Source organism: Prunus persica, chromosome G8 (assembly GCF_000346465.2).
Source record: "Prunus persica cultivar Lovell chromosome G8, Prunus_persica_NCBIv2, whole genome shotgun sequence".
In the NCBI taxonomy this organism is placed as follows: Eukaryota; Viridiplantae; Streptophyta; class Magnoliopsida; order Rosales; family Rosaceae; genus Prunus; species Prunus persica.
Genome location: NC_034016.1, coordinates 21,430,534 through 21,451,147, shown reverse-complemented (window position 1 = coordinate 21,451,147; position 20,614 = coordinate 21,430,534). Strand labels below are relative to the sequence as shown.

The 20,614-nt window shown below is 37.8% G+C and overlaps 2 protein-coding genes across 3 annotated transcripts; one reads left to right on the top strand and one right to left on the bottom strand.

Annotated features, from left to right (window-relative positions):
• Positions 4,679-6,562, top strand: LOC109950584 (methyl-CpG-binding domain-containing protein 4-like). Its single transcript, XM_020569863.1, has 2 exons — positions 4,679-4,833; positions 5,775-6,562. The coding sequence occupies exons 1-2, from the start codon at positions 4,702-4,704 to the stop codon at positions 6,285-6,287; spliced, it is 645 nt and encodes a 214-aa protein (XP_020425452.1). The 5' UTR covers positions 4,679-4,701; the 3' UTR covers positions 6,288-6,562.
• Positions 6,639-20,297, bottom strand: LOC18766419 (piezo-type mechanosensitive ion channel homolog). 2 transcript variants are annotated; one of them, XM_020569861.1, is made up of 21 exons: positions 19,853-20,294; positions 19,327-19,407; positions 18,186-18,345; positions 17,932-18,092; positions 17,422-17,578; positions 17,121-17,307; positions 16,656-16,771; positions 16,316-16,400; positions 15,462-15,677; positions 15,202-15,379; positions 14,830-14,958; positions 14,492-14,665; positions 14,089-14,322; positions 12,221-13,765; positions 9,370-11,864; positions 8,805-9,200; positions 8,510-8,668; positions 7,915-8,424; positions 7,599-7,743; positions 7,324-7,468; positions 6,639-7,217 (listed from the first exon to the last, which is right to left on the bottom strand). In XM_020569861.1, the coding sequence occupies exons 1-21, from the start codon at positions 19,899-19,901 to the stop codon at positions 7,082-7,084; spliced, it is 7,458 nt and encodes a 2,485-aa protein (XP_020425450.1). In that variant the 5' UTR covers positions 19,902-20,294; the 3' UTR covers positions 6,639-7,081. The 2 variants fall into 2 exon arrangements, with proteins under 2 accessions (XP_020425450.1, XP_020425451.1); XM_020569862.1 differs by lacking the exons at positions 6,639-7,217; positions 7,324-7,468; positions 7,599-7,743; positions 7,915-8,424 and having other exon boundaries at positions 8,593-8,680; positions 19,853-20,297.

Below are 20,614 nucleotides of genomic sequence, written 5' to 3'. Positions count from 1 at the left end.
AATGTCATCAGAGGGAGGCCCTACAACAACATACTAAAATGATGAATTCCCTACCCTCCATAAAAGATTATTACAAACTGGATGCTTATTATATTACACCCAAGGGGAAAACAGTGAGAACCCGAAATGAGATAGCAGCATTTTTAAAAGAAAATCCTATATACGAAGGCATATCCGCTTCAGATTTCGACTTTGCAAGCCTAAAGGTTATGGAAGACACTATCCCTCTGAAGGATGAGGAGGAGACGGCCAGTGTATGAGTAGTGTATGTTGAAAGATCACCGGTGAGAATTTTCTTGGGAGGTTTTGCCTTGTGTGGAAATGATGTATGTTTGTCCGTACTGATATCATGTTGAAATTTTGATGCTCCAGCCGCACTTGTGTTCTTTATATTTCTGTTTGTTCATTTCACTAACGAAGACGATTGGAGGAGAGCCCCAATGTTATTCATATCGATTGAACTTTCGATTTCGGAAAAATGATACTTGTAGAGAGTTGCATTGGTTGAATTTCCATCGTATTTTTTGTTTTCTTTGGTAATTGGTTTTAAGCATATTTCATTTCACAAACCTTTTGAGTAGGGGAGGGGTGGCAAGGCAACAATATATTCAAGTGAAGTCATTACAATGGTGACATGACATGGTTTGTCCAACTGATACATATACATCCTGTGTTTTTGAAGGAGAAGAAACAGAAATCTACTTGGAAAATATAATATTGTTGTATGGCTTTTCTCCAACTTGTATTGAACTATATACATGATAAATCAAAATAATCTTGAAATACACGTGTACATGTCACCACTATGCCTTCTGTGATTATGCAAAGCTATGCTAAAATGTTGAGCTCTGTGCATATCCTTATACATGGAAACCAGAGGTTCTCTGGCTGCCGGAGTTTTACATGGCGGCCGAAAGAATTTTGTTTTGAATTTCTTCGAATATAACTGGGTATCGGTGTCTGTATTTCCGATATGTATAATGGGTGTTAGTCAAACCTAATGTCAATTTCAAACCTAGTTGAGTCCTTGTCAACTGGAGGTAGCATGTCTAGTCGGGTTTTGTGTATTCGAGCAGCATGTGCGGTGACCAGCGTCCAGTAAAGGACCTCTTCAACTCCAAGCTCATCCTCTGCTCTAGCAGCATATATATCCTCACAAATGGCTATCAACCTATACGATAAAAGAGCCATATAAGTTTCAGGAAAATATTACTCTTATTGATACTTGGTTTGGAAAATGAAGATAAGAAGGAAGGACCAAAACAAAGCTGCCTTACCTATCACAGGAAAGAAGGTTCTCATTGGGGATTCTCATTCTTAAGTCAGAGCATTGAAGTCTGATAAAGCTGCCAACCGCAAGAACAAATGTTATGTAGAGACCCCAGATCCTGTAAATCAATAGTATTCCATCATTTCAACAAAAAACTGCCAAGGAAATTACTGCAGGGACATGAGCCTCTGTGTAATCTGTGTAAGATTTCAATACAAACTTCTCTCTCTTTCTCACAATCTCTCACCTGAAACCAAGAGCTCAAATTGATAACAAAATTTGATATATAGAACTTACGTTAGTTAAAGATGTAACTGAGAGATAGGCCCAATTGAAAGCCCATCTCTTCTGTTTTTCTTATCAACACGAGCCGAGGCCCAAGTCTAACACGAGTCGTCTTCCTGCCCTCCCCGCGACCTCTCATCTTCTTCAATCCTCATCTCGCCACCCCAAAATCTGAGCCACCATCATAATCTCGTCCCTGACCTTGGACGTTCCAAAATGGCGTTTTTTTTTCTGGGTCAGACCCGCCCAGGCCGCCTAGGCCGATTTTTCGAACACTGCCTGATCATCAGAAACCCCTGCAGAAAATAGTATATTCTTATAGCTCCCAAAATCTGAGCCACCATCATCATCTCGTCCCTGTCCTTGGAGATTCCAAAATGGGGGTTTTTTTTTTCTGGGTCAGACCCGCCCAGGCCTCCTAGGCGGCCGCCTAGCGCCTAGTCCCCGCCTAGGCCGATTTTTCGAACACAACCTGATCATCAGAAACCTCCTCAGAAAATAGTACATTCTTATAGCTTCCTGATGCTAATTCCTTGCCTAAACTCCTTGAAAAACTTCCTCAAAAGAAATCATGCCCGCCCACCCGAAAGCCATTGTTCATGAATAATTTCTGCATTCATTTCCTTGCACTAGTCTAGGGAAGAAAACATGTGGTGCATTTCTTCCTTGACAGAGAAAAGCAATTAAAACACTTGAAATAAGCAAACTGACGTTGATCCCAATCTATTTCAGTTAGTTTCTGCCAGTGCCAACCAAGTAGGCAATTCTCTCAAGAAAAAAAAAACACGCGTTCATGGCAGAACCAGTTACAGTGTGCAATAACTTGCCAATGTAATCAGAGGGAGGCCCTACAACACATACTAAAATGATGAATTCCCTACCCTCCATAACACAATCACCATCCGAAAAAGACAACTTGCAGACAAGTATACTATCTTCCTGGACAATCATTATTGAAGATGCAGAGCTTGAAAATCTTGTTAGATATCATGCACTGCATGCATGGCCCGTATACTAGGCCGACTGCCGTTAAACGCAGACCTAAGCACGCAGACTTTGCTGTTTGTGAACTGAACTGCCCCTCCACAACTAAATTGACCAACTTGAAATGACAGGCACCAACGTGTTAAAAGTGGAAAGTGAGGGTTTAAGCACACGCTACCATTCGTCTTCCGAGCCTCCACCATCACCTGCGCCTTCACCTCTCTCGCTCTCTCATGGCTACCGCTACTCCAGCTAAGCGAGTCGGCACTCACAATGGCAGCTTCCACTGCGACGAAGCCCTCGGCTGCAAGGTCTACAAGTTAGTTAAGTAGCATCCTAGTTCCTTCAGGTTCTGATTGATAGATTGCTTCGAGTCACTGTGATATATTGGTATCTTAATTTAGTGTTTTAAAAAGCTTTCCCCTTTGTGTGTTCTGTACACTACACACAAATGCATGAATTTGCTTTTGTAATTTTTCTGACCCTGTGGTATTTGTGAATTGTGAGTGGCACTGTCATGTGTGCTGGGGGTCTTATTCAAACTATTTGGGCTGCCTGTATTAGCCTAGGCACTGGATCCGGAGCAGATCAAGTTAATCTGTATTAGCAAAGCAGATGTGCTTTGAAGTGCTCAATCAGTTGTTTTGTTGTGGTTTGTCCTTAGCAAAGAGAAATGTGTGAGGGAGAAGCGAGATATATGAGATCATGCTAAGCGTTCCATTTGTGTGCACAATATTTTCGTAGAAAACTGTATGAAATAACTTGCTGCTGTGGGGGCAATGGCTCCCATTCTGCTACGAGAGAGCAATGCGTGAAGCCTCTTCAGTGCCTGCCTGCTGCTGTGTTTGCGCCTCACTGACTCACTCTTGGGTTTGGGCGGGATGGTTTTACATATAAAGAAACCACATAGCCAAATAAAAACTGGTCCTGCTTCGCACTTGCCGTCTTGGCCCAAATTCCCTCCTACCTGTTTAATTTAATTCAACTTCAATTCTTGAGATGCACTAATCTCAACCATTCAATCAATATCCCCACTTGACTTCACTTTAATGGATGGCTTGGATTTGCACACTAATTGTAGTAATAGCAGAGGACTCCAAAACATTTAATTTCATCATTAGGTACATGCAACTGACCCAATTTAGGGCTAAATCATACGGTGAGTAGTTCTAGTGCATTGTTGAGTAATAAAAGGCAGGTATAGGAGTTTTTGTAGGTTCATAAATAAAATGGATTTGTAGCATGTTTTACACTTATATACTGAGTTTCATTATCAATATCGGCGAGAGAGTGTACATTTTATTGATGACTACAAAGAAAAAGTTCACGTTAATCCATGTCAAACTCATTTCGATAAATCAATTATCAAAATTTAACATAGATTAGTATGGTCTTATCCCCGTAACAATGTATAAAACACTCACATCCCAAATTTAAGCACATAGATTAGTCTGATATTATCCCCTATAGCAATCCACACAAAGTAAAAAGGTGAGTTCCTTTTGCTGATTTTCATATGCATATAAGTCGAGATGCTAGAATTAAATTGCATTAATTACCCATGAAAAAGAACAAAAGGCAATAACTGAATAATTAAGGGAATCCAACTCCTACTCCTAGATAAAATAGAAAACTGATTATTTTGTTGGTTTTTGGAGTGTTTGTAGACTTATTTATTTATTTATAATCAGAATTGTAAAACATGCAACATTATTGGTATATTATTTTAGTTCTAGAGACTATTGAGAAAAGAAAGACAGAAAGTGATTGTGAAATAAGGATATGAATAATAGTAAATAAAACTTTTAATTTTTTTTTTGTTGAATAATAAATATTTAAAACCATTTTCATGTATTTTAAAAATCGTTGTGGGCAAAAGATCCACTAGTGTAGTGGTTTGGAGTATTTACTTCCTCAGGCAAGATCTTGGGTTCAAGTCCTAGCATCCGTGTTGTGTGTGTGAGTTTAATTTAATATGTCATCGCCCCTTTCAATACAAAAAGTTCTATAAAAAAAAAAATCGTTGTGGTCATATTTTGTTTATCAAAAAACAAAGATGCGATTTCATACTTAATTTAATTATTCTTTTAATATGATCCAGACATTAGAAGGTAACGACGTCGTTTGGTATAAATATAAATGGAGATCCGTATTGAGCATATATGCTGATTATCCTCCTCCTCCTCCTCCTCCTCCTCCTCCGGCTGTTTGGCAGGAAGGAAAGAGAGAAAGAATTTTCCAGGAACAGAAAAAGCTTAATGGACAGCCAAAGAACCCCTAGAACGTCGTCCAAGGTACGAATAGAATCTGTTTGATCCAATATTTTCCTCAATATCTCATTGAAATTGGGTTTCCAGTGTTTCAATCAAGGATAAGTGCTAGAGGATTTGATTTGCTGCTCCTTAATCCAATTCAAATTATTTTTGCGTTGATAAGTAAATCTGGAAAGCCTTCACCTTGATAGCATTTAGCGAAAATAAAATTGTAAAGCCTAAGTTTAGATTGAGTTTGAAATCATTCTTAATTTTTATTTTTCAGAAAAAAAATAGTTGAAGCTTGCATGTTCACTATCTTGTATGTTAGCCTGGTGTGAAATGCTCGTCTTGAGATTATTGGCAAGTGATCAGCAATATGATGCCCCTTTTGGTACATTCTTGCTTTTTCAGTTTTGTCTAGGATAAGTAGCAGGGTATTTACTGCTCTTTGACCCAATTCAATTTAATTTCTCTTTGATATTCACCTTAATCATAATTAGCAAAGAGGGACAATACAACCTTAGATTCAGTTAAAATAAAATTTGAATTTTTCAAAGCATGCTCATAATTTCGTGCGTTAGCTGGTGTTAAATGTGCTTCTTGATGACTTTAATGGCATATAAGATGTTGTTTTTACTGCTCAAATGTTGTTGAAAATAACTAGCTTAGAGAGATTTTTAAGAAGTTAAGTATGGAATGACTATGATTATCCCACAATGAGATGGATTACATGCTCATACCGGGGAAGCTTGGCGTGGCATTAAAGTGGAGTTGGGGTGAATTGAATGAACAAACTTTGCGCTTTCTTTGTATATTGTTCTTCTTCATATAATTGTATGCAATCTGGTGTTTATGCTTCTTATAGGATTTTGACTTTAATCTGCATGAGTAGTTGCAAATTCTTGTTGGGTTTAAATTTGGTTCTGATTTTGATGGCTAAATCATTGAATATGCTAAATCCATTTGGATTCTCTTGACAGAAACCACAGACAGGGACAAGTTCAATTGATCTATATGCTGCGCAGTGTGACGAATGCCATAAATGGAGGGTGATTAATTCAGAAGAAGAGTTTGAGGAAATCAGAAGCAAAATGAGTGAGGAACCGTTTTATTGCAACAAAAAACCTGGTGTGTCTTGTGATGATCCTGCCGATATTGAGTACAATAGCACTAGGACCTGGGCCATTGATAAGCCTGACCTTCAGAAGACCCCAGAAGGTTTTAAGAGACATTTGGTGCTTAGAAAAGATTATTCCAAACTAGATGCTTATTATATTACACCAAAGGGGAAAAAAGTGAGAACCCGAAATGAGATAGCAGCATTTTTAAAAGAAAACCCCATATACGAAGGCATATCTGCTTCAGATTTCGACTTTGCAAGCCCAAAGGTTATGGAAGACACTATCCCTGAGATTGTTGGTAAAAAGGGTTCTGATAGCAGCCACAAAAAAATGAGACCTCCGAAGGATGAGGAGGAGACGGGCAGTGTATGAGTAGTGTATGTTGAAAGATCACCGGTGAAAATTCTGTTGGGAGGTTTTGCCTGGTGTGGAAATGATGTCTGTTTGTCCGTACTGATATCATATTGGAATTTTGATGCTCCAGCCGCACTTGTGTTCATTGCATTTCTATTTGTTCACTTCACTAATGAAGATGATTTGAGGAGAGCCACAATGTTATTCACATCGATTGAACTTGGGTCGACTTTGGAAAAATGATACTTGTAGTGAGTTGCATTGGTTGAATTTCCATCGTATTTTTTGTTTTCTTTGGTAGTTGGTTTTACGCATATTTCATTTCACAAACCTTTTGAGTAGGGGAGGGGTGGCAACAAGGCAACAATATATTCAAGTGAAGTCATTACAATGGTGACATGACATGGTTTGTCCAACTGATACACATACATCCTGTGTTTTTGAAGGAAAAGGAACAGAAATCTACTGGAAAATATAATATTGTTGTATGCTTTTCTCCAACTTGTATTGAACTATATACATGATAAATCAAAATCATCTTGAAATACACGTGTACATGTCACCACTATGCCTTCTGTGATTATGCAAAGCTATGCTAAAAATGTTGAGCTCTGTGCATATCCTTAAACATGGAAACCAGAGGTTCTCTGGCTGCCGGAGTTTTACATGGCGGCCAAAAGAATTTTGTTTTGTATTTCTTCAAATATAACTGGGTATCAGTATCTGTATTTCTGATATGTATAATGGGTGTTAGTCAAACCTAATGCCAATGTTCAACCTAGTTGGGTCCTTGTCAACTGGAGGTAGCATGTCTAGTCGGGTTTTGTGTATTCGAGCAGCATGTGTGGTGACCTGTAAATCTTCACCAGCGTCCAGTAAAGGACCTCTTCAACTCCAAGCTCACCCTCTGCTCTTGCAGCATATATATCCTCACAAATGGCTATCAACCTATACAATAAAAGAGCCATAAAGTTCCAGGAAAATATTACTCGTATTGATACTTGGTTTGGAAAATGAAATATAAGAAGGAAGGACCAAAACAAAGTTGCCTTACCTATCACAGGAAGGAAGGTTCTCGTAGGGGATTCTCATTCTCAAGTCAGAGCATTGAAGTCTGATAAAGCGGCCAACAGCAAGAACAAATGTTATGTAGAGACCCCAGATGCTGAACTTGCTAAGGGTGTCACCAAGAATACCCTCTGAAGTAACATTGCAGATCAGAAATATCACCCAAAAATGAAGAACAAAAGTCATTTAAACCAAAAATATTGTTAGTAAACCACAAAGCAAACTTGTGCACATGAAACAGGACATTTTTCATAAACTTACCTGGCGGTGTTTCCTCAGATACAATGATGGCCATGGGTCCTCTCAAACCTCCACATCCATTGACGTCGGATGAATTGATGTCATGGAAGGACCACCAGATGTAATTAGCACGATTTATGACAAGATCCGCACTAACAAAATTATCCTGTAAATCAATAGTATTCCATCATTTCAACAAAAACTGCTATAGATCAATACAAACATCTCTCTCCTTCTCTCACTCTCTCACCTGAAACCAAGATCTCAAATTGATAACAAAATTTGACATATAGAACTTACGTTAGTTAAAGATGTAACTGAGAGAGGGAGAGGGTACCTCTAGTTCCAATGGTCTTACATCCCCGGAACCAGTGACGCGGAAGTATCTTGAATAAACATTGTATATCCTAAAGCTGTTTATAGAGCCATTAAGAACTTTCTGGACATCTGATTGTTTTGGAAGATCCTGAGGATCCACACTTCTTTCATATTTAACAACTTCCTTGCCTTTGGGCCTGCCCCTGGAAAGCACCCAAGTAAAAGATATATCCATGTGGGTGTCCCAATCAAGGGACTGAATGAATCTTGTCTGAACCACATTGGGGATAAGCCACAGAGTACTTGCATCAGCTTCACAGCATATCAACTGGACATCCTTCTGATTATACGTATCCAAATAACCTTTGGGATCAAGATTAACATCAGAGTTGAGCTTATCCCATTGGAGCTTTTTACAGAGGGTGGTTTGATACAGACTCAACCTTCCACTCGCTGTCTTGATGTCAACCTGAACACTGGCATCTTTAATGGGGTTTTCAATGTTGGTCGGGTTACCGCTGCTATACATCTGTAAGGGGAAATGATATAGAGAAAGTTAAAATCAAAGCGCACGTGTACTTGTCTGCTTGTCTGCGAGTGTGAAAGTTGCTTACCAGCATTGGAGCCCAAATAACACAAATCAATATAAAAAAAAGACATATGCCGTTGCAGCATTTGGTCATTTTTGTTTGCTTTTCTCCTTGCTTGTGCTTTGCTCTATTCAAGACTGCATCACATTTGACAAGGTACAAGCTCGCATGTATGTCCTCCAGCTAAGTAGAAAGCTAAAATCAGTTTCAGGAACAACATGCAAATGTTCAATCAAAATTTACTGCATAGTTTTCAAAGGTTGAAGTTCAATGCAAGATTAATTATAATGGAATGCTGTAGAGAGATTAAGAGACTTACTTTTAGCCAATCATACATGGTCAAAGATGTGGTTGTGCACGACCAGTCAAGTGCACATCTCAATTCATAAAGGAATGGCAGAGCGCGATATAGTCGATATCCTAAGTAATTAATTCGTGAAATTTCACTGGTCAAAAACTGCCGGTACAAAGTGCTTTTATGAGGAATTCCATGTCGCAGTTGTATAGCCTGCAGTGCCAGAGAAACTGCTTTTGCAAGAAATATAGCACGAAGTGCTAATCCTCCAGCATGTTGGTGGGAAGGCTCCATGTGCCAAGCATACTCTGTAACTGAATATGTGAAGAGGATGAGGTTGAAAAGGTAGAAAATTACTTTTCCAGTGGCAAATGAGCAGAGGTAGATTATGCGATCAAGGACAATCAAGAAAAAGATGATCTGCAAGGAAAATCATTTATCCTTTTAGAGAACATTATACATTTCAACCAAGAACAAAAGATGATTTATTTAGCTTCAAATTTGCAACTCCATGTTTTTTGCAATAGACCATAAAGTAAACTTGATTTTGCACTACTTAAAGCACGACAGAAAATTATGAAAAACTAACCATTAAGATGAACACAAACTCCTTAGGAAACTGATCTTCAAGCTGATACACGTCCAGAAATTCACTTTTATTTTTTATGACAGATTGGTAGAATATGGCGACTAAAAAGAAAACAGTCAGATCGGCACCAAACACATAGGCATACAGATCAACGTCCCTTTTGCCTCCCCCAATTACAGAGAGTATAGGGTATGGGAATCCTATTTCTTCAACAAACCCAGCATTCTGTGCTTGTAGAATTTCCTTCGCCACATCAGCTGCTGGAGTAAGTGAATTGTACCATTCTACCGAAGCACACTCTGTTATGGGGGAGGCATATACCACCTCGAAAACAACCAACGCTACATTTGCATTTTCTTGACTCCTTTCAATGCTTTGAACATGCACCCTACTAGCAAAAGGGCATGGAGTAGGGGTTTTCTGCTTGCACCTTTCATCATGGATGATTCTAAGCAATTGATTTACTCCAGACTCAATCCTTTCTGGTTGAATTCCATCGTCCGGCCATGAGCGGACATCCATAGACACCTGAATAAAGTAAGGAGGGGAATCTGCTCCCTGTGTCAGTGATTCCCAGTACCTAAAGAAGCTTCTGATTATCAATTTTATTGCATTTCCCATTATGTGCAGCAGCTCCTTTGTTTTCTCACTCCAGCTATAACTTACAGGAACCTCTTTTCCATGGAAAGCACTCCTCCTATAGAAGTCGAAGTCCGTAGACGACATCCACTCACCATCTTTTGCAGTTATAGAACTCTGTATGAGGGTAAATAAGTAGACAAGAAAGAGAGGCAATGAACTGACAACAAAAGAAGAAGTGATTTTATGTGCAGGAAATCCCCACTCACGAAGTAGGTCTGAAGCAACACTCAAACCCCAGTGCTGGATGATAATCTGGTACAGATACTGAAGCAAAATATAGACTTCTGTGTAAATCAGCATAATAACCCAGAAGATGTAACTTGGACCAGAATTTACACATAGGGCGTACAAGAATAACGCTGCCAGATACACCATAGAAAGCAAACTGAAGTTCCACAAGAAGACAATGACAAAGCAACAATAACACACAATATCATTATTGGACCGCATTTGGGACCATATGTGACGAAAGATCCTTCCTAACTGCAGACTTGTGGGATCAGAACTCGTATCGGACTGCAGGGAAGATGAACGGTTAAAACACATGTACTTAGTGTTTTGGCTCTCCATCTCATCATATACCCCATCCTCAACAGAAGAGTGCTCGTTGATATCAGACTCTTGTTCAATGTTCAAAAAGCTTACTAGGTTGTTAACTGCCTGATTTCCAATAGACTGTACCTGGGAAACGCCATCACCTATCAGATGAACTGCAGAGATGAGTGGGCTTTCCTTTGCTTGCCCTTTAACTTTCTCCTTCTTTTCTGAAGAATAAAATAATACACCATCAGTAACATCTTCGACTTCAGTGATCTCACAGTGAAAAGATTCCATCGAATCCTTCATAGACTCCACCACTGTTGGGTTTTCCATGTTCACTGTTGCAGGAGATTGATGCAATTCATAAGGGTACAACGAATCCTCTTTAAGTATCTGCTCCTTTTTCATGGGTAATCCTTCTTTATCAGGGGTCCCAGCATCGTTATTTGAGTTAAGAGAAGTACTCCTCCTCCTTCTTAGGCCTTCACTGACAGGAGGAGAGTCACCACAATTAGTAACTGAGTTCATGCTGTGAAGCTGGATTTGCAGGTTGAGCATCTCTGATTTCATTTTCTCCACTTGCAGGTTGCGCTGGTGTTTCTTCTCCTCAGATTCACGAATGTGTTTTAACTGTGCAGTTTTCCAGGCAGCTTTCTTTTCTTGCTCACGCACAATGGCACCAATTTGCTCAGCTTCAAGATATCGAGAAACATTATCAAATTCTTGGGAGGAAAACATATATGACTGAAGTGATACCACCATAAATATGACAATTTCAACAAGAGCTGATCTTGCAGTAATCCGAAACCCATAGTCATACTTATAAAGTCCAATCATCTCAAATATGTAATCTACCGTCTCACACTTTCCAGCACAAAACTCCCCCACAAAGGGAGATTGATATGCAAGAGAAAGAACAATAAGAGCAAAATTGTATATGCGCAAGAACTTGAATATCTTGTTCCTCTTCTTTAGGATTTCAAGTCTCACCCGAAAGAAAACCAGCGCAAAAGCAAGATAACCAAGGTGCAGAATGTCATACTCAATGGTTCCAGTAATCAAAACCAATGCTAGCACAAGATCCAATAGGTGGCAGTAGCAGTAAAGCCTCAGGTAGTCAAAGAAGGTCCACATGCTTTTGGTTTCAAAAGAGAGGTCTCTCCACACAAATATATTTTTACGTTGAGATATCATTTGACGGTAAGTTGATGACACCGAGAAGCCGGACAAATGGTCAGCACGAAGTTTGAAACAAGCAAACATGAAGACAGCAAAATAGCTGATAAGCATTCGCGGATCATCAACAATAAGTCCTATGGCATAAGTGGTATACATTGTTAATAACTTAAATTAATGCATTGATCTACATAAGAACTGAAACATAAAAGCAAACAACAGATATAAGGTCACAGATCAAAATAAATTGTCTTAGAACTTGTCAAAGCAATGGGCCAATAATCCAATATCAAATTTCTGCAACATTTTCCAATTCAAAAAAGAAACTAAATAATTTGAGTATCTCAGAAACCACAAAGCCTTTTAAAGGCTAATGTTGGAGAAAATAAAATAAAACTAAAAGTAGTATGTCTGTTTGCACATGCATGTGCATATTTGTGTATATTTGTGTGCAGGCCTCTGTGTAAATCTCAGATGGCTAAGAGAGTAATACCTAACCAACAGTACTTGCAGTAACTGAAATACATAGTTGAGATTTTCCAGCAATCATGGCAACGTGCATTAGTCTCATCAGGATGATTTGAAGGCCACATACTCTTCCAGATGGCAAAGTACTCAAGGATGAGAATGGATGCAAACAGGAAAACAAGTATGGGCCATATCTTACGTATAATATGCCGATTCAAAATAATACAAGTAGCAAGTAACGCAATGTATACCAAAGAAATGGCATTCAACAAAGCAAAGCTTGCAAGAAGCAATGCAATCATGTTTATCTCAAGACCAAAGAGGTTGAACATATTTTCCATCCAGAATTTCAGATAGATTTTTGAGATAAGCTTCTGTGTTTCAAATCTCTCCTTTCTCAAGGTAAGAATCCGTTTCTTGTTCCACTTATGACTCTCCTTGGTGCTGCCCCAAATGTACCCAAATGAGTACTTGTTACTGCTACTACCCTCAGAACCTCCTGCTCTAGGGGACATAGGATTATGGGATTCCGATAAACCTGGGGAGAAAAATGGCCATGAATGGCTCCTAGCCCCTTCTCGTTTCACAGAAAGTGCTTCAGAATCTGTTGATTGCTTGTTTTCCTCACTAGGGATGGAAGAATTAATATTGGCATCTTCTGCTGAGACAAACAATGGACAAGGCTCTTCCCACTTTCCTTTGTTTAGGATAGTGCTTGGCATCTTCTCCAACCAGCGGAAAACATTATATTGAAGGGTACACGCAGCAATCACCAGCACTTTTCCTCTCAAGCCGAATTCTAGACCCCAAAATCCAGGTTTAAATACACGGAAACCCAAAAGAAGGGAAATATTAGAGTGCTTTTGTCCAGGAAACATTGCAGCCTGTCTACCCCACATCTGAAAAAGATACTCAGCTGTTACTAGAAATCCTGTGTAAACCAAGAATAATTTAGACGGGATCCGTGAAGCTTTAGGAAAAGTTGAACAGATGACAAGGCCAAGTAGATACAAAAATCCAAATGTACTAATTGGAGATAAAGATGCATAGAATACTGCAATAAACAAGATCTTGTTGCTGTGCCAAACAACAAACCGCTTTATAAACCCAAGCACTCCAAATTCTAACACATCAGCATCATCTGACTTGTTATACCTGCTTTGTCTCCTCTCATAGCTATAAAGTTGCATCACAATCAAGACTGCTAGGGATTCCCAAACATTTTCCAAAGATGAAGCTTCTGAGTCATAGCCTAGATAGAAATAAAGGTCTATTAACCTGGACAACCAAACCTCAATGCTGCGGAAACTGCTCAAGCTATAGATAAAGATAAACACCACAATTGCATATGCTTTCAATGGGAACCAAAGGCGCTTTTTCGTTCTCTCAACAAGTTGTCTTCCAATTATCCAAGTAAGGAGAAGGAATATGTACCCAAATGATACATAATTGGGTCTCACCAGGTATACAGTAAGGAGAATAGTAAGGAAGGCAATGTAGGTTCCACATGATCGGTACACAGATAAAAACTTCTGCCCAATAGCACTGAGGAATAATGCTATTCTTCTTTCTGGAAAGAGAAACAAATCAGCAAATATAAATGTCAATAGTAGTTAAAGGAAGGGTAGAAGCAGTAGCAGAAAAGCACAAGGACTGGCGGTAGTTTCCCTAGTTGCCTAAGAACAATGAGTTTAAACTGATTCTAGTAGACCCTGCAATTTGATTAAGAGTTTTTTCTCTCATGCGCAAGAGTTAGTTGCACATGAGAGAGATCAGCAATTGATTTCTAAAACCCAACTTCAACTGCACTTTCATATAAGTCTGCGATTGTCAGAGACCAGATTGGCCACATTCAAGAAAAAATAAATAAATATAACAAGGATAAAATTATACCATAAGAAGGATTATCATGGCTGTACTTAATGGCTGAGGAGGCATACACTGACAACAAAACTGATTTGTTCAGGCCAGCTTTCAAAATGCTAAATCCAACTGGACGGCTAGAGGTATGCTGCACAATTGCTGAGAACGAAAACAGCATTTCAAAACCATGGTTATGAATTGCACAGAAGCAAGCAAGCAAAGCTATTTTCAAAAAATCCCACGAGCTTTCATGTTGAAGGAGACCTGCATCATTTCCAGATAAGATAATATCAGTACACATTGCTTTTTTCTTTTGGCAGCAGTTTCTGACATTAAGCATAATCAACTCCTTCCTCATAAGAAATTAAACCATAACCAGGTCCACATGTCAAATCATAAAACATAAATGAACCAAGAAAAAACAGTTGCATACCTAACTGTGATAAAACTTCTGCACTCAAAGAGCCTTTTCGCTCCAAAGTATCAGAGATCGGATTAATCTGAATGATATACAATAGTGCAAAGTGAACCTCACATAGGAGAATCAAAGACTGGCGTATCTTTCTGCTAATGTTGTGGCTCAAAAGATATATCAAAAAGAATATCACTGAATCACAGGTCAAAACATAAAATTAATTAGTTAAAGTGCGGTGTTGTAATTTAAGCATTAGTTTCATGCATTACAAGATATAAAAAGACAAGATTGAACAAAGGGCATCCTGATAAGAGTCAACTTCATGAATTAATAACTAAATTAGGCTTGACACATACCATAAACAGCATGGATGAAACCAGGTTTCATGGCAATGAGAAATATCAGTAACAGCATGATAGCTCGAGAGCTTTTGCGCAGTCCCCAAGCAATTGTGGCCACAATCAATACTTTGGTCTCTCCCTCACCTATGATTAAGGATATAAACTGAATTAAATATATGGAAGGTAAATACAATAAGACATGACCTAAGCATATACATTACTGAAAATCAAGGGAACAGCCCAACGGTTAACAGAGATATACTCTTGGAGAGATATATAGCACAAAGATGATATCCAATGTTGACCTATTTTCATACAATATTGCCATTAAACTTTACACCACCATACACGCATGCGCACACACACAAAGAAATTGTATTTCAATACCTTCTACAGTGCTGTTGTCATTTGAAAATCGCGCATCCTCATCAGACAAGCAAAGGAAAACTGAGTTGTTCACAAGATTACCCAAGGCAACCAATATTCCAAGACAGAACTGTGCAAGCAGAAAGAATCCAGGTATGGGATAATGCCACAACCCAACCATCTCCCATATGTCCGTGTTCTGTACATGTAATCAAACAGTTAACTTCCAATCATTTTCTGTTAAATTCAGACATGAAACATTACCAGAAAGAGAGTACTACCTTCCCAATTTTCCAATTCAGGAATGCAAATGCTACATTGAAAATATATGTGCTAACAGCCCACAAGAGAATGAAGACAAGAAGCAGCCCATTCAGTCGATGCAAACGGAATAAGGAAGGGAAGGCATATATGATGTAGCCAACATATGCAAGTAGCCCGAATGCACAAACGCTTGCAAAATGAAAACTCCAAAAAGAAAGAGCAAACAAGGACACCTGTCAAATTCACCACTAGAAATGTTCATATAAACCCACGAATATAACAAGACTAAAAAGTAAGATCTAAAAACATCAATTTTTGCTAGACGCAAGTAAATGAAAAAAATTGGGAACTCATAAGTTAAAATTCAGCAGATACTTTCGTACTACTTCATTCCACATGTGACAATCAAAAGATGATGGAGTAGGCCACCTAATTTCCAACCTGCCCACTTTATCTACCTCAAACTATTATAAAATTTCCAGTTGATCTTAATTTAAAAGAATAAATCGGGTAAAGTTTGCAAGTAATACATTTGAGGAGAAAAGAAGCATGCATTTTGCTACAATAATTTTTTTTTTTTCCTGAAATCAAAAAGATAGAAACTAACAAAAATAAAAATCAACTGTCAAATTAGGCTCACTGGATTGGAAAAACATAAAAATAACAATTTAAAACACTATGGCAAGTAAGATCCCTAGATGATGGTTCAAACTAAATAGATACCTAATGCCTCATGCATTAAGTTCAAGCACTGAAATTCACTACTGCCTATCTTCACCTTCAAAAAGATGGCATGCATGGGTCAATTCAGCCTCAATAAACATCATGATGTTGTTCAATCAAGAGGAAGAGAGAGTATAGGAATATATACCGGAAATCCATATGTGAAGAAGTTGATACTAAAGGTCCGGAAAACTGCTCCCGTCAACAAAACATTGGTATGCCTTACACCAGATCTGCGAAGAACAAACAATTACTTAAGCTGCACACAAACACACTTACAATTATAAGGGTTCCCACATCAAATCAGCTTTGCTTCATTAAAATCAAAGATATGGATTAAGGGGAGGAAGACAGAAGGTCTCCTCCCATATGTGTTAGAACTTCCAACAAATTTGAAAAGTTAACTTATATGCATTGAAGACAATAATCAAAGGAGACAGCATCATGTGAACCGGATGAAAAGATGTTCCAACATCCAAGAATATTACCTAGATTCACGAATAAAAAATGAATGCTTCGAAGGAAGAAGTTGCTCCGTCAAGTTATTTTCTTTCATGGATAAAATAAAATCCATTTCCTCTAGATCACATTTAACACAGGATAGCTGCATTAGAAAGAAGAAAAGGTATAAGAAAAACCACAACAAGGTAAGCAATGCGGCAAGGATTTTAAGAATTGAAACACTTATGTAGCAAAGTAGCAAGGACGACACACACATTTGATATGTAATATAGGATTCTCTGTTGCACATAATCCAAATCTGCATGGTTCTTAACTTAATTCTGAACTACAGTCAGATTAAATAGAATGATATAACCATATCATCCAGGGATGAATTATTACATGATCAACTTGCAGAACCTACACTTTAGAGAAGCTGAAGTCACTGGTTTTCAAGTATCCTGCTACATAAACTGTGTTGGATTTGTAGATGTCATAAAAGATAGACATACCATGATGTAGAAAAGTAAAAGAGATAAGCTTGAACAAACTTCAGTCCAATCCGAATGTAAAGTTATCTTGAACAGACCAATGAAATCAGCTATCCATTGTAACATGTCTGAAAACTCCACAGGTAGCTGATACACATAAAGCAAGACAATGTTGAAGCCTGCATACAAGTGAAAAGGCTTCCACCACCTTCAAACCCATAGATGCAACCATTAGCAACAGGAGAAACTAATTAAAGCAGAGAGAGAGAGAGAGAGGCAACAATGTCAGCCAGTAACAAATGAAGGTTTACAAGGAAATCACCTGAAAAGTCCTAAAAAATTGCTTGTCAAAGACCAATCTACAAGACCAACGCAGCTCCCAATAAAAAATGGTAGAGAAACCCATGAGGGATGGCTAATTCCAACAACCAGCTGAATGGCAGGCAACAGCAAGCAGGAAGCAACCCTAAGATGAGAACCTTCCAGATGTAACAGATAAATAATTCCAAATCAGTTGTTACTTTTGTAAGATCAATTATGGAGTTTAACATGGGCATGCATCTTGCATTTTAATATAAGGTTAATAAGGTGAATACATCAATTATTCAAAGCATCTTTAACAGTTTGCAAGAATATTTGCCCAAGAAGACAATCTAATGCATAACAAGAACCTTATTCTTTTCTTCTTCATTTCTTTTGAGAATAAAAATAAGAACCTTATTCAAGCTTTGTCTATTAAATTTCTTTATGCATATAATGCTAATGGTTCAACAGGAAAAATCAAAGAAAACCCCATGGAAGAATAAATAAATTCAAGCGGTTAATTACTTACAAATTAATCGTTCAACAGCTGACGAAAATCGACCCCAACATGAATCACACGATGAAACAAGACCAAATCTGTTTCCATACAAATCAACTAAAGCAACAGCTACGACTGATAGTTGTAAGAGTAAAAAATATAGCACAGAGGGAGATTTCCATGACTGCAATCTGCAAAACCATACACAAGAAACAAAGTATATTATGTATGCATACGAAATAAAGGGATATGAGATTAAAATAGAAACAAAAGACAATTCATACATCATGAATCCAATAAGATTTGCCCACCAAGCACCTGCTCCAATCCATTTATTTCCCTCAATAGCCCATATAACAAGATATATCACTTGAGAAAAAATAACAAATAAAGAAAATATGACAATGAGCCACAATAATAAAAGCCTCCTTCCAAAATGAAATCCTACAACAAAGAAAACACTGTTAGAAGTAGTAAAAATCAATTATATAAATACAAGATATTTCCAGCATTTAATATAATAAGAAGCAGTATCAAAAACACCAAAATCATTTTCTTTTGTCTCCTAAGTTACATTGTAAACCAAAATTGGTCAAAGTGCATTTTCTGCTTGAATCCAATCAAACCTAAGGTTTGACATTGAATGAGATACTAAATAAAACTCAAGTAGATCTCTAAAACTTATTTTTCCTTGATTGTATAAAATAAGTTCACAGCATTTATGCCTAAATTTGGTATGCACGTGGTTAAAGCTACTTAAGAAAACCAAAGTTGAGCACTCAAAGATGCACTTAATCAAATTCCTACAGCACATTGAAAAAGGATTCATGTCAACTATATATTTTAACAGCAGTTAAAATTTCTACTCAATATATTTTTATGGAATCTATAACTGCATAATCTGTTTCTTTGATCCTCATCCATAAACAGACACTTACCATTTTTTACAACGAAAACAAAATAAAAACTAATGCAGAATCATGCTATCACAGTTATGTCATAACTGAGGCACAAGATTCAATTTATGGACTGGTGAGTCAATGCACCTCAAGTAACAGTCAATATGCAGGACAAATTTAATTAAGTGATTGAGATCACTTTACAACTCAGATTGTTCTCAGGCTAAAACAAAGAATTTAACTAGTCTGTTGTAGCTAAGAATTGTCATATCAAGAAAACCCCTTCCATATGAAAAGTTTTGTGCCAACTCATTAGCCAGACAGTGGTAATCCATAAGCACATACTTTTCCTAGTATATTGATTTCCTGGTCAGATGAAAATGTCTACAATACACCAGAGGAAAAGGGAGAACGAAATTCACATGAAGAGCATCCAACAAGCGCATTTTCACTGGGTAGTGTGTACTTAGATAAAAGCATTCGTAATGTGGAAGACAAACTGAAAATTTTACGGAGAGCAACTTACCTATTTTTGGTGCATTAAATAGAATAAGAAGAAATGCTACCAAATCAACAAGGGAGAGCAAGCTCCAGTTGATAAAAGCAGCTGCAAGAAAAATGGAAACATGCCAAGATTAATCAAACCTCAGTTATTAAGCACGCATGGATTGTCAGTAGCTATAAGTAAGCTTTCTAAGTCCAGAATTTCTCCACAACCATATAAAATAGAATACGCATTATGGTTGATGATGATGAAGACAGTATGAGACTATATATGTGATAGAGACAATATACAAGCTTAGCTCATCTAAATTATCATAAAAAGAAGTTAAATGAGCTCATTCAAATTGCTAAAGAAAACCCAACAACAAGGAAATCAGCACCTCAATCCAAATGCATGCTAACTTTTGAGTTGCAGATTACTAGAACAGCTGGTCAAGTGCAACACATATAATACCAAGAGTAATATCCAGTTCATCTACTTGAAATAATCTTACTACAACAACATGGCTATTAAATCAAACAAACCAAAGGCATTTTCATTTAAATACCTGTTAGCAGCAGCAGAGGCAACACAAACCCGCCAAGAAATCTCCCCATGAGAGGCCCTTAGCACCAATCCAATCACTTCAAATTCAAAATCCCGTCAATGAGTTTTCGATTAAAATCAAAATCACGAAAACCCATTTCCCAAAGACTTCGAATTTCCTCAGAAACTCCCAATTAGAATTGAAACAGAAGAAAGCTGGCTACAGCTTCTTCCCTGTTTCGCGCACGATAACGAAATAAACAGAATATCGGTACGTTGGGTCCTCTAAATTCGCGGCAACTCAAACCATCGTCCAAACAAAGTAAAGATTAAAACGACAGATGTTGATCTCAAGCTACGGTAGCTACCAGTCCCAAGTCCGAGCTAAAAGTCACCCAAATTTTACAGCAAAAATGTCGATTTCAAACTGTTGTCTTGCAAATGAGATTGGCAAACTAGCAAGAAAGAAGCTTTGAGAACTAAAATACAAAAATTAAATTAAATAAACAGAAGAAATAATAAAATTTTAAAATTTTATTATGTTGTAGCCAGTAATAAGTAATCTCCTGACCAATAGGAAATTAGAACATCGGGAAATTTTTTTACTTTTCCGGTTTTAGCCTCGAGACTCGAGACTCGATCTGACGGACTGCGGTGATTGGTTTTCGCGGGGAAATAATTGGCGTCCTACAAGTGTTCGTTTCTTTTTGGGTTTCAACTGGTGGGCCCCATGTATGTTCTTTATAATTGGGCCAACGATTGGGCCCACAGTCAATATTTTGGG